The following is a 12,132-nucleotide window of genomic DNA, read 5'->3' on the forward strand; positions in this document are numbered from 1 at the left end:
ACTCGTATAAATAATAATTCTTTCGTACAAAACTCTCGGCAAAAATATTTTATAACTGTGTACAGTGTAACTGTACGTCAGAGATGTCAGAGTATAGACTTATTTAGTTCTTATCCATGAAAACACATTCTTAAACGTAAAAATGAAATAAAGTAATACAGAAAAAAAGCAGCAGACACTCATTCAACACAGATAAATAATTTAAAAATAACGTAGACGTATTGAATGGCATTGATAAGTGTAATCGGTGTAAGGAGTTAGTGAAGTTTGTTGTGAGTGTGAGTGTGTTTGTGTTGCAGAGTGGAGGGGATGGCGCGAGCCGAGGCTGGGCCGGGGACATGCGCCGAGCAGCACGGCGCGGTGGGCCAGCCGCAGCCAGTCGCGCGGGCACAAGCGGTCAGAGCGTGTGTCGCGGTCAAGAGTCGTCGAGCGTCGTGGGAGTCGGACCAGCAACAGGGGAAGGCGCGGGCCCAGAGGAGGGCGGTGGTGGCCCGTTCTTGGTACGGCGGTTACGGGGCGCTCGCCGAGGAGGAGGAGGACAGACTCGAGGAAGACCCGGGCTCCGGGGGATCTCTGACAGATGTGGGGGCCGGGCGGTGCGCGAGGAAAAGTGGGATTGATCTTGTGATGCCCAGTCTGAAAAATTTAGTCTCGATGGCGACCTTGAGCAGAAGGAGATCTTCGTCCACGACGGCGCTCAACAGCCCCAGGGAGATACCCAGGATGCCTTCTTCCGCGAAGTCGGTGGCAGCTCTGCCTCTTCTCCGCGAACCGTTGAGGAAGTGCGATACCTCCTTGGCTCTCTCCAACATGCTCCCTGTGCGCCCCGTGAATCGGCTGAGGGTCTCCACTTCCAAGATGTGCTCCAGGTGTTCCAGCATCCTCTCCATGGCCAGTTCCTCCAGGTACTCCATCAACACCACCGGCTTCGTGCAGGTCTCGCAGCCGGACTGTAGGGGGGCGGTACTCTGCAAGTTGTGTCTCAACGAGGTCCCCTCACATCTCACGTGGACTCTGCAGCAGTGCTCGTGCACGTTCTGCATAGAGGTGAGTCGATGAGTTCCTCTACACCATAGCTATGATTAGTTCAGTGCAGTTGTTCCTGCAACTGTCCCTACTACTGCTTACTTTAGATTGATTTACACATTGTAGAAGCACATTGGTCTCCTAAAATTAATAATTTTTGACTTGAATTATTCTTCTTAATATTTGTCCTGTAAAGCACAACATTTTAATACTCTACCGAAAATAAACGTTTTGGTTAGTGAGGGAGGAGGATTTGTCTGTTTGAGTTAAGTTACTGGCATTGAAACTACTTTTTAAGGATTTTTCTTAACAAAGTAGAAAATCACCGAATTCCGAAATTTGCTGTGGGATCTAGAAATTACATTACTCATTTCAATATTAAATTAAAGTAAGCTGTGTTTTATGACTTAATTGGCACCTTCTGAGAACCTCAATTAAGTCTCTTACATCATGGTGACATAACGTAAACAAATTCCAGGACAGACAACAAACACTTCAGTGTCATAATGTCACGAAAAATGGATCCGTAGTAGTACTCACCCTGTGCCGTTGTTGAAGGAAGCGAAGAGGTAGTTTACAAGAATGTGCAGACTCATTGTCTCTTCAAAGTTAATGTTTTGTTTGTGAAGTCAGTACTGTACTGATACTGTCAAAGTTAGAGACGCTATCGTTTAGAAGATACGCACTTGTGATAAGATACACTTGTGATAAGATAGAAGTGTTACTATTCCTATAAACGTCAGTGATAACTCTAAAAATGGTCGCATTCCTAAATCGGACAGTGTTGTGTTTAATGGGCCGTGGTGTATTTATGGAATGAAATAACACCCACAAGGTCTTTAGAATTCCATGCTGATTCATTGATTCATTGCCGCTTAATTGGGTCACTAAATGAATGACTGATTGGATTGTTTTTACGCTTACAGACAACACATTAGATCATTTGTAAATAGTTTGTACATTTTTAAAGTTCCTTCGCAGTAAAATTGCTTCTATGCAGTATCAACAATACATATTCTGCTATTGTATAGTGTTCAATAATTCTTATTAATTAAGGCTTTTTATTTTGTATAATGTGCATTACAGTTGTTGTATAACTGATCGCCTTGGAGTCAGAATAACGGGGTACAGTTTGATATATTTCATAAAGACAAGAAGTCATGGCCATACATGCTGCTGAGCACAAAAAAATATAAATTTGTTATTTGTTTGTTATGACCTTAAAGGAACTAAGAAAGTCTTACCATTAAAATTTGAATAAGATAAAATAAAAAAAAATTGAAAAAACCCATTAGATAATAATAAACACCCAACTGGTTTAAGTATAAGATAAATTAACGTAACTTTTCCAAATTTCCATGTGTGCCACTAATTGTATAACAGCGGGATCTTTCAATGTTTTACCTTTATATATTTACATTTTGTGGTTATTTTTGTTTACGTGTCTGAAGAATAACGTAAACAAATATAAAAGTCCCCCACCTCATGTGTTACAATTGTATGAACGTGGGTAGAGTAATGCATGTTTACAGTTTAAATAATCAAAAATTCCTTTACATGTGGTTGGGCAATAGCAGTAAAAGTGCAATTTTCCAGTGCCTTTTCTTGTATCAACAAGTAAGGTCGATTGAAAGTTTCTCGTGGGATTGCTCTTGTGATGCTCAGTCTGAAAAATTTAGTCTCGATGGCGACCTTGAGCAGAAGGTGATCTAGTAGGGGATGCAGTAGGGTTTAGCAACGTAATGAAGATACCTACCAACCCTTTTTGATTGGTAGAGGGTTCGATCAGAGCATGCGTAATCTTCTTCCAAGGTTTCCACCCTTATCCATTCAGAAGTCTCCGCATAGATGACCTAAGGTTTAAAAGTAGTAGAGGTTTTATCAGCTCTTGTTTTAGTCCCAACCGTTTGAGAACATTGGGGTAGGCTCTTAGGGTCTTGTGAGTCGGTCGATCACGGTCTAATTCCTGAAGGTGTGGGTCTTCCACGGCTCAACCTCAACTGAACGATGAAAAGCGTCTCGTTCTGGACTGTAGGAAATTCAGACGCTCCGGTTTCACGAGAGGTCACGACTTATTTTTCTGTTATGCGTTTTCCCCTCTATAAAATAAAATGCAACTCTAGCCTGATCTTAGAAATTACGCACGAGGAGCAGAGAGAGAAACTCTTGCCACTCCACGACCTCCCAAATCAGTCACAGCCGCTTTGATCGGCGAACCGGTGACAGTGGCGGGAATGCTATAAACCTTTGTATTATAGTCGGTTTTCGTGAAGTTTGACTAACTTCTGCTATTTTAAAACATGAATAAATCAATGTAGATTTCTTTAATTATGGCCAATAAACGCATCTCAGTGAGTACAAATCGACATAATCAATTACAGTTGAAAAGCTTCAATTTAAAAGTTAGATTGCATTGTACTGTATTCGACAAGGATCTGAGACACCCTGAAGAAATGAAATTACTAATATACATAACTACATTACTGATTGGGAATTACTAAAAGGAATGTACTAAACTTACTTGTCTTCCATTCCTTTTATATTGCTAAGGAGAACAACTTGTGAGGAGTAGGTGTTAAATATAAAATGTTAGTAAGATTAAAGTAACCAACTGGGAAATTGCTATCCTTCTCTTTCATCAACTCTTATTCGTCTTCGTGCAGCGTCTGAGATCTGACGCTGTCACAGACTTAACTCCTGGAATCTGGAATCGTATTCGTCTACAGAGATCCAAGAAGAAGCTCAAAACGAACTCTATGCAAAGCTTCTATTGTTGAAGTATCATTCTTTTATATTACTCTTCTTGCCTCATCAGAATAATACTGTAGCATAACTGTATTCAACTTGTTCACAAACAAATTTCTTCTACGAATCTTGCAGGATTAAAAGTAAAAATGTGTTACTATGTTTTAAGGACCACCCAATACTATGTTTTCTCTTATCATTTTGCGTTTGAAGTATATATTTATGCTATTCACCAGCAGTTTACCCAAGGCAGACAGACACAGAAGACAGAAGAGCTGAAACATATCTCGACTTATAATGCGGGAATTAGCACGGGATATTCAGCCATTGTTGCCGACACTCTATATAAGAATGTGCACTATTTAGGGAACATGTGACGTGAAATTCTTCACGAATCCTGTCCATCACCGGCGGGGGAATGTTCGGTCCCGTTGTAAAACCAGTTTTCCCGATTTGTCTGTTACGTCCTGCACGGAATCGTATAGGGTATACAACCGCCATTCTGTCACAATTGTCCGGTGGTTCGGTCCGTCAGTCCGGGATACCTGATGTGGGATAGTATTCCAGTTGACACCTTGATGAGGGGACAGACCTAGCCGTCTTCGGTACTCCCTACTAGCAGTTACCCGCGGCTTCGCAAGCGATTTCGTAGGCCTTGCACGTGTGTGAGCACTTGTTGTGCGAGTGAATAATATATTCCTGACGCAAATGTTGAGTTTTCCTTGTTGCCACAATCAAAGAAAATATGTCAAATAGTTTATATTAATGGCTGTTGTAATAATTGACTACGCACTTAGTCTTACGTAGATCTGAGAAGCCCACTTGTTATAACAGTCTTTAAATTTATCGTAAAAGTTAGATAGAAACCCAGCATTTTATATATATAATACTTAATATATGCCAAAAAATGTCTGGTAAAAGTATATTTTTTATTAATTATAATATTTTATTAGTACACTCTTAATTTTTTTGTCTGGATATTTTTTTACTCTGTGCTGAACAGCGCTTGCAGAAAGGTATGAATGAGAAGTGGTGTTACTATCAATCTTACTCTATGCTTTCCCACTATAAATGTAGAAAATTTTAAAATAGTGGTAAAATTAATTAAACATATGGCTGTGCTGTCATGAAACAGTGTTTACACGGAAAAGTTCATTACATTTTATTAGATCTTTCAATAATATTCCAAAACTTAAGAGACCAAGATGGGATTTCGCTGCTTTAGTGACCAGTGGGGCGTATCCAGGAAAGATTTTCGAAATAATAATAAGCCTGTATTCATCTCAGAGACCGTAGGAACACTTCAGGGTACTTTCGTATTTTCCGAAGGCCACTAATTTTGGACGAGTTTTTCTTATCGAGGATCAAAATAAAATACAGTTTTAAAAACGAACAGACTTTATTTAACCTATTTTGAAATTTACAAGTCATTACGACGAACAGTTATCGTATTCTGCCGTACGTATCCAAAAGGAAGCGATGTCCGCGAGAATTGAGTTAATTGCATCGCCACCAGTCACCGCTACTCACGATCGCATATGTATTCTGCCATTAAAAAACTTTCCTCTTCAGTTCGAGGTAAATTACATAGTGTGATACAATTATAAATTAGTTAAGCACACGACAGTCGATGAAAACTACAATTAAAATAACAGCAATTAATTAGGTACTTTGGGATTATACCGACCACACCAGTATGAAGAACACAAAAATAGAAATTTATAGAAACAAACATGATAGAACGAAAAAACAACTCTTCAATTACAAAAATTACAAACTTACAAGCATTTCCAGGTATTGTGATCGGTATTGTTGTCGCTGTTATCTTATCTTTCTCGAGAATCCTGATTACGGCAGGCCGCGCGGCATCACGTGATTTGCACGGTACATCATTGCCTTTCCATTACAATTCAATTTATATTTCTGATTAGCCCCTCTAGAATTTGATATTTTACTGATAGGTACTATCTCGAGGGATGTTTTTCTTTCGTCGACATCAGCGCGGGGCAGCACCGAAGGTGCTGCCGAAGCCCGCGCTGATGGCCGGAGGCACTCGCATTTTGGGTGGCGGAATGTGATCAAGAATAAAAACAAGTTTTTGAGTGTTTTTTTAATAAAAAGTTTAGTTTGGTAAATGTTTGTTTTTTGTTGAATTTTTGTGTTTGGAGAAATGTAGAGGTAAAACACGGAAGTACAACAAAGCGATGCACCAGCTGAACGGGCGGCGAGACTCTGCAATCACGTTATCTACTAGACGCTCGACTTTGACCTCTGTCTGAGGATGGGGAGGTGTTTGCGATAAGACAATTCCTGTTTTATATTGACGAAATATTGTTCTACGCTAATCTAGTAATCAGTAGAAACGAAATGTGAAATAACGATTCATGTCTGGGTGTGGTCGGTATAATCCCAAAGTACCATTAATTATTCTAAAGTGACATGTGATTCGTGCGTCTAGGCGTATTTAGAGGCGATTTGGCGACATCGAGTATTTTTCGATTCGTTATGAAACAAGGAAAGTACTAGCACCATATAATAGTTTAAGTAAGTTTATTTTGGTCCCCGATAAGAAACACACGTCCAAAAATAGAGGGAAATAGTAGAGCCTCTGGGTAATACCAAAGTACCTTATTGATTAGGATGTTTCATGCAGGATCGTTGTTAATGCCTCCTTCAAGTGATCCGGCATTTCGTCTATGGTGTTTGGCGATTTATCCACTTGCTCAGAGAACCTTTGTGGTGGAGGAAGTAGTTCGATGACAAGTTCGTCCTCCCTTCCTACCTACCATTGTATGTAATAACCACTAACACTAACGTTAATATTCCAACTTAATTATGGAATCCCGAGGGAAGGTTTCTGTCAGGTGCCGGGTGGTCAACATTCACAGGTATGGAAATTGAACCCCGAGTTATTGTAGTATTATGTAGCCTTTTACGGAATTCTAGGAATATATCTTCTGTTGGCTGTGTGTCAGTCCAGGAGCATGGGTTCGCTCTTTGTCGAGTCGGAATGCTACGTGAAGTTGTAATCAAGAGGAAGCAGGATCAAATCAGAGATGTGTGTCAAACACTTTGCATATAACTCTCCCTGCCCACACCAGTGACTGTGCAAGGGTTGCCTAGGTGACAGATGACCGGGAGGAGGTAAACAAATGGAAAAGAAAATATTTCATCCTCCTGGTGTAACAGTTTTGATAACGCAGATAATTAGATAACATTACAACAATGTTTATTGAAAGATACCTTTATGACAATGAAAGCAAAAAGGGGTGTGTCACACTATGTGATTCCAAAGTCATTTAACCCTTTAGCTTCACTTCCGTCGTATACAACATCCTCTGATATCACTTGGTGGTTGAGCAACAATGCGAATGTTCAATTCAATTCAATGATTTATTCAATGTTATTGCAGTTATTTTTTTAAAGTATCCAGAGAGTTTCTCCAGGACATGTTGATTCAGTGATATATGTGGTGGAATCAAACCGTCCTCAATTCCCTCGCATTTTTTGTCCTCAGTAAATTCTTCCTGAGTACCAATTAGGGAACGCGACGTGTCGGGCTTTCACGTCGATAGCGTTTACGTGTCAAGCGCCCTCCGCGGGTCAACCGGTTGCCAAATATTGACCAGTTTTTGCCGAGAGGTCGCCGAGCCGCGACCAACCCAACCAGTTCCCTCTCGATTTACTCGGTCTGCAGATCGCTCGGATCAGCTCGGGTGTCTGCGGGAGCGAGCTCCCGTCACACCGCAACTTGTGCCGCGGTCTGGGCGACTTCGGTGGTTTTGAAACTCATGAAATCAGGGCGTATGAGATTGTACATTCTGCGTTTGGCTCTATTGCTACGATGGTTGAGGTCACTATTAATTGGGGTGGGTTATGCCCCTATACTGTCTTACCTAGTGAACTTCCCCTGTCACGCCCAAATTCTTTTTTTTTTGTAATGTTGTCGTAAGTGATTAACACCATAACGATAAAAATGATATTCCACACAACGTACAAAACAATGAAACACAGAGTATTGCTTACTCGTGAGTGTCTTACTGAATAAGCCGCGACGGAAAACGGCTGGCCCCAATCCTCTGCGCTCGTGAGTGTGGGGGTGCGTGCGTAGAAGGCGATTACTGGCCCCTCAGCCGCAATCCCTATTTACTAATACTATAGTGTTCTCGTACTTCTCGGTCAGTTTCAAGATTCATGGCTCATGTTCACCACGTATTGTACTGTAGGAGGAAGATACAAATACATTTATTGTCGTGTGACAACTAAAAGTGTCAAAATCAAACAATTATTAGAACAGTCTTAGTAGTTAAAACAACAATGGTCTTACACTTATTCAATGTTAAAAGAAATCTGCCTAAATCAATTAAGAATCCAATTGATAGATTCAGTTCAAAGCGTAAATGTAATACATCTATGCTAAAATCTCTCCCACTGAGTAAAAACGCCCCGCCACCAAGTGCTCCCTCAATTTCAGTTTAAACTCTGATTTGTTTTGGATCCACTTTAGGCAACCTGGAAGCCTCCAAAATAATATGAAATTAGTAGATGATACAAGAGCTGAAGCGTATTTCTGGAAATGTTAGTTCGTCCACCTGTCTGTCACATTTTGCAGTCAGTAGAGATTAAATCAAATCATTACTTTGGTTATTAAAAATCTTCGTTTCATTTAATCTCCGTTTGTACCTCTCTCCTCACAATAAATAGGCTCGCTGTATAAAAGTATGAATCGCAACAATATTTAATATGTCTTTTACAATGTAATAGGCTAATTCAATGGAAACGTGAAGAAAATTATAACAGTACTTTTGTACGAGTATAAAATGGCGCAGTGTAGTGGGTACAACGGTTATCGCAAGATAATCTGATCAAGCTACGTCGAGCGTGGCTGCTGCTTAGATGGGTGACCGCTCAGCGATCCTGTCCTTGCAAGCAGCCCGCCTGCCCGGCCATTGGTGGTGGTTAGGAAGTCACCTTTAAGCCGTTGGTCCCCAAGTTAAGTGTTAGAGAGGGCTTCTTAACCCTAACTTCGCTTGGTAAAATAAGACATCTTAACTTTAGTTTACTATCTTATTAAAGAATTTCTTAACACATATACCTTTATAAGGTTGTGATTTACTCAGTCGTTAATCGTTTATATTTTATATAAATAACAAATTTGGTAAATGTTAAAACTTCTTGAGAATTTTTTTATATATCGCATGAACTTACATTTTCGTTAATTAATCGCGTTAAATAGTAAATGTTATGGTTTTCCATGGCCACTACTGCTGATGGAGCGTATAGAAAAATTAAAATCCTAAAATAAAGTTTAACGATATATCTTCTCTATTTGCTTGCAGGGATTATTCCAGCAACGTGTTGTTGTTCCGTCAAATGTTTTGTCAACCGAATACACTGATATCTATCTACTTGTCACACAAGTTGCTGACTAATTGTTTACTAAGGAAAATGGATTTAACACTTAGATATTGAAAATCAAAGATAAACATCTGGAGGAACTATCATTCACAGTATTACTCATCAACCCCAATTATAACGCAGTTTCTGAATTGATTTAACAAGATATTATGTCTAATAATCTTGAGGTAAAAATGTAAAATCTGTATCAAAGAATCCAAAAGAATCGTTTATAACGGCCATGAAAAAACTGTATGAAAATGAATTAGATTCGTAAAAATTAATATTTGTATCTTTTCTTTTATGACAGTGAAAGTAAAAATAAATGAGACACAATATGTGTTTGTGGACAATGTGTTTCCAAAGTCATTTCATCCTCAGTACTTACATCCCTCATAAATAAGATTCTCTCTTACAACACGCCACCTCCATTGAAAATAGTTGTTCTGGCTCTGATGCGACGTTTACAGCAAAAAGTTTAGGAAATGTTATAAGCATTACAGAACTGTTTTAGTTTCTTTTCTCAAGGTTTGTAAATAACGAAGTTGTACATTTTTAATATGTCCAAACGGTCGCCATAATGGAAAGAAGTGACGTTATGCCAAGCTGGGCAACGAACTTAATTCAAGTAATTAAAATGTCAATTTTTTACAAGCTTTAACTAATTTTTCATCATTCCTATAACTAGTTCTTGGTGATAAAAAGTCCTTATGGGATGTACACGTAATTAATATCCCGAAAACAGTTTGAGACACCCAAAAATTGCAGTAAGCCTTATCAGAGTGTCTGAAATTTGTTTTGCTTTATGTTCATAAATAACGGAGTTGTAGACTATTTTTTTAAGTTTAAATGTCCGTTATATTCATAGGAATTGCTTACCATACTGGCAAACGAGCGTAGCTGAGACATTATAAGGTCAATTTTAGTAACAAGTTTCAACTTATTTGGGTATTTTTGGAACGGATAACCATGAGGACGATTGCAATAGGTTGATTTTATATACAAAATCTACCTAGAAGAAGGTTTAGGTTGAATGAATAAAAATAAAAATGTATTGAAGACTTAAAATAATTCCCAATATCTTTAATATTTGCCATCATTCTGAGGAGAAGAGCACTCCAGATTAATCCAAACTAATTTTAAGATCATCTAAAATTTGATTCTAACAACATTTCCGAGAAATCTACTACGTAAGCCACTCAGTACAAAAGTTTCCTAAAAAACAACCCCAAAATAAAACTCCGTGCAAATTAAACCCATTTATTCTAATACATAATGAAAAAATAAATTGTTCATAGATTAAAGGGTATTTATATTTAATATAGTGCAGTTAAATATATTCACGGAGCAGAACTTAGATAATTACCTATTACTAATCGCAACGTTATTCAAGAAAAAAAAGACATTGCACATAAAAGAGTTGTTTGTAATTACATAATATTCTGTTTAATAAACATTAATGTTCGCTGTTATAATTGAAGATGTATTTCAATACCATGCACATGAGTAGTTACAAGCAAATTAACAGGAAATATTGTAACCATCCCGAGTACCGAGTAGTTAACCGTGGAAATGTATTGCAGGTTACAGGTAACATTGTTACACAATATTGCTTCTGTCAATTACAGCGATTATGAAGTATGATTTGTGCTAACTGCTGAGAGTTGAGAAACGTGATTGCAGTGCACGTATACACGTGTAAAAGGTTTGTAAAAACCCTGGTAAAATGAATACTGTAAGGAGAATACATTATTGTAATGGTATTCGCTGATTTATAACATAACATTATTGACGATGTCAAGTTTGAAAGTATAATAGGATTTCGGACATTTGCCACCATTATGTAACAAAATACATAACACAGCGTTTCGAGGATTTGAATCTGTCCTCTTCGTCTGGTGGGAAGATAATTAGTACATAACGAAAGAAAGAAAAGGAAGAAAAAGAAAGGGGTTAAACTTTTGTTTCTATTCTTTTCTCTCTTTTGTTACGTACTTATTTTCTTACCACCTGACGAAGACATAGATTCCAATCCTCGAAACGTTGAGCTATACATTTTGTAACATGCAACGATGTCGAATGTCCGAATTCTTATAAAGGCTTTCATGAGTCACATTACACATCCTCTGAGTATCATAAAGTGTATCGTAATGTGTTCAGTTTTCACTTTGTTTTTATTTATACGTAACGACATTAGTAACAACTATTGTGTTGTTAATTTCGCCAAAGGCAAAGTGCTAGTAAAACTTATGTTGTAGTTTACACTAGTGTACTACACTGTGTACACGATGCGACGATTGGAGAGTCAAGCAAGTCGCAGGTCGTCGCTCCCCAGTCGCAATTGCTCAACTCAGCTGTTCCACATTCGACTCTTGCCTTCCTGTCGCTGTCAGAACCTAGCTTCAACAACCGGTAGCCAGTGGTTGTGTATATCACCCGACTACTGTACTACACTGTGTACACGATGCGACGATTGGAGAGTCAAGCAAGTCGCAGGTCGTCGCTCTCCAGTCGCAATTGCTCAACTCAGCTGTTCCACATTCGACTCTTGCCTTCCTGTCGCTGTCAGAACCTAACTTCAACAACCGGTAGCCAGTGGTCGTGTTTATCACCCGACTACTGTACTACACTGTGTACACGATGCGACGATTGGAGAGTCAAGCAAGTCGCAGGTCGTCGCTCCCCAGTCGCAATTGCTCAACTCAGCTGTTCCACATTCGACTCTTGCCTTCCTGTCGCTGTCAGAACCTAGCTTCAACAACCGGTAGCCAGTGGTTGTGTTTATCACCCGACTACTGTACCACACTGTGTACACGATGCGACGATTGGAGAGTCAAGCAAGTCGCAGGTCGTCGCTCCCCAGTCGCAATTGCTCAACTCAGCTGTTCCACATTCGACTCTTGCCTTCCTGTCGCTGTCAGAACCTAGCTTCAACAACCGGTAGCCAGTGGTTGTGTATATCAC

The 12,132-nt window shown here is 39.2% G+C and overlaps 1 protein-coding gene across 4 annotated transcripts in view; it reads left to right on the top strand.

Annotated features, from left to right (window-relative positions):
* LOC124353755 (E3 ubiquitin-protein ligase RNF144A) overlaps positions 1 to 12,132 on the top strand; it is a 273,539-nt gene that overhangs the window by 140,690 nt on the left and 120,717 nt on the right. For all 4 annotated transcript variants that reach the window (XM_046803744.1, XM_046803745.1, XM_046803746.1 and 1 more), the window contains one exon: positions 300 to 1,047. In XM_046803744.1, the coding sequence (XP_046659700.1) occupies positions 310 to 1,047 (738 nt within the window). In that variant the 5' untranslated portion in view covers positions 300 to 309. The remainder of the gene's footprint in view (positions 1 to 299; positions 1,048 to 12,132) is intronic.

This window comes from Homalodisca vitripennis, chromosome 2 (assembly GCF_021130785.1).
Source record: "Homalodisca vitripennis isolate AUS2020 chromosome 2, UT_GWSS_2.1, whole genome shotgun sequence".
Taxonomy (NCBI): domain Eukaryota; kingdom Metazoa; phylum Arthropoda; class Insecta; order Hemiptera; family Cicadellidae; genus Homalodisca; species Homalodisca vitripennis.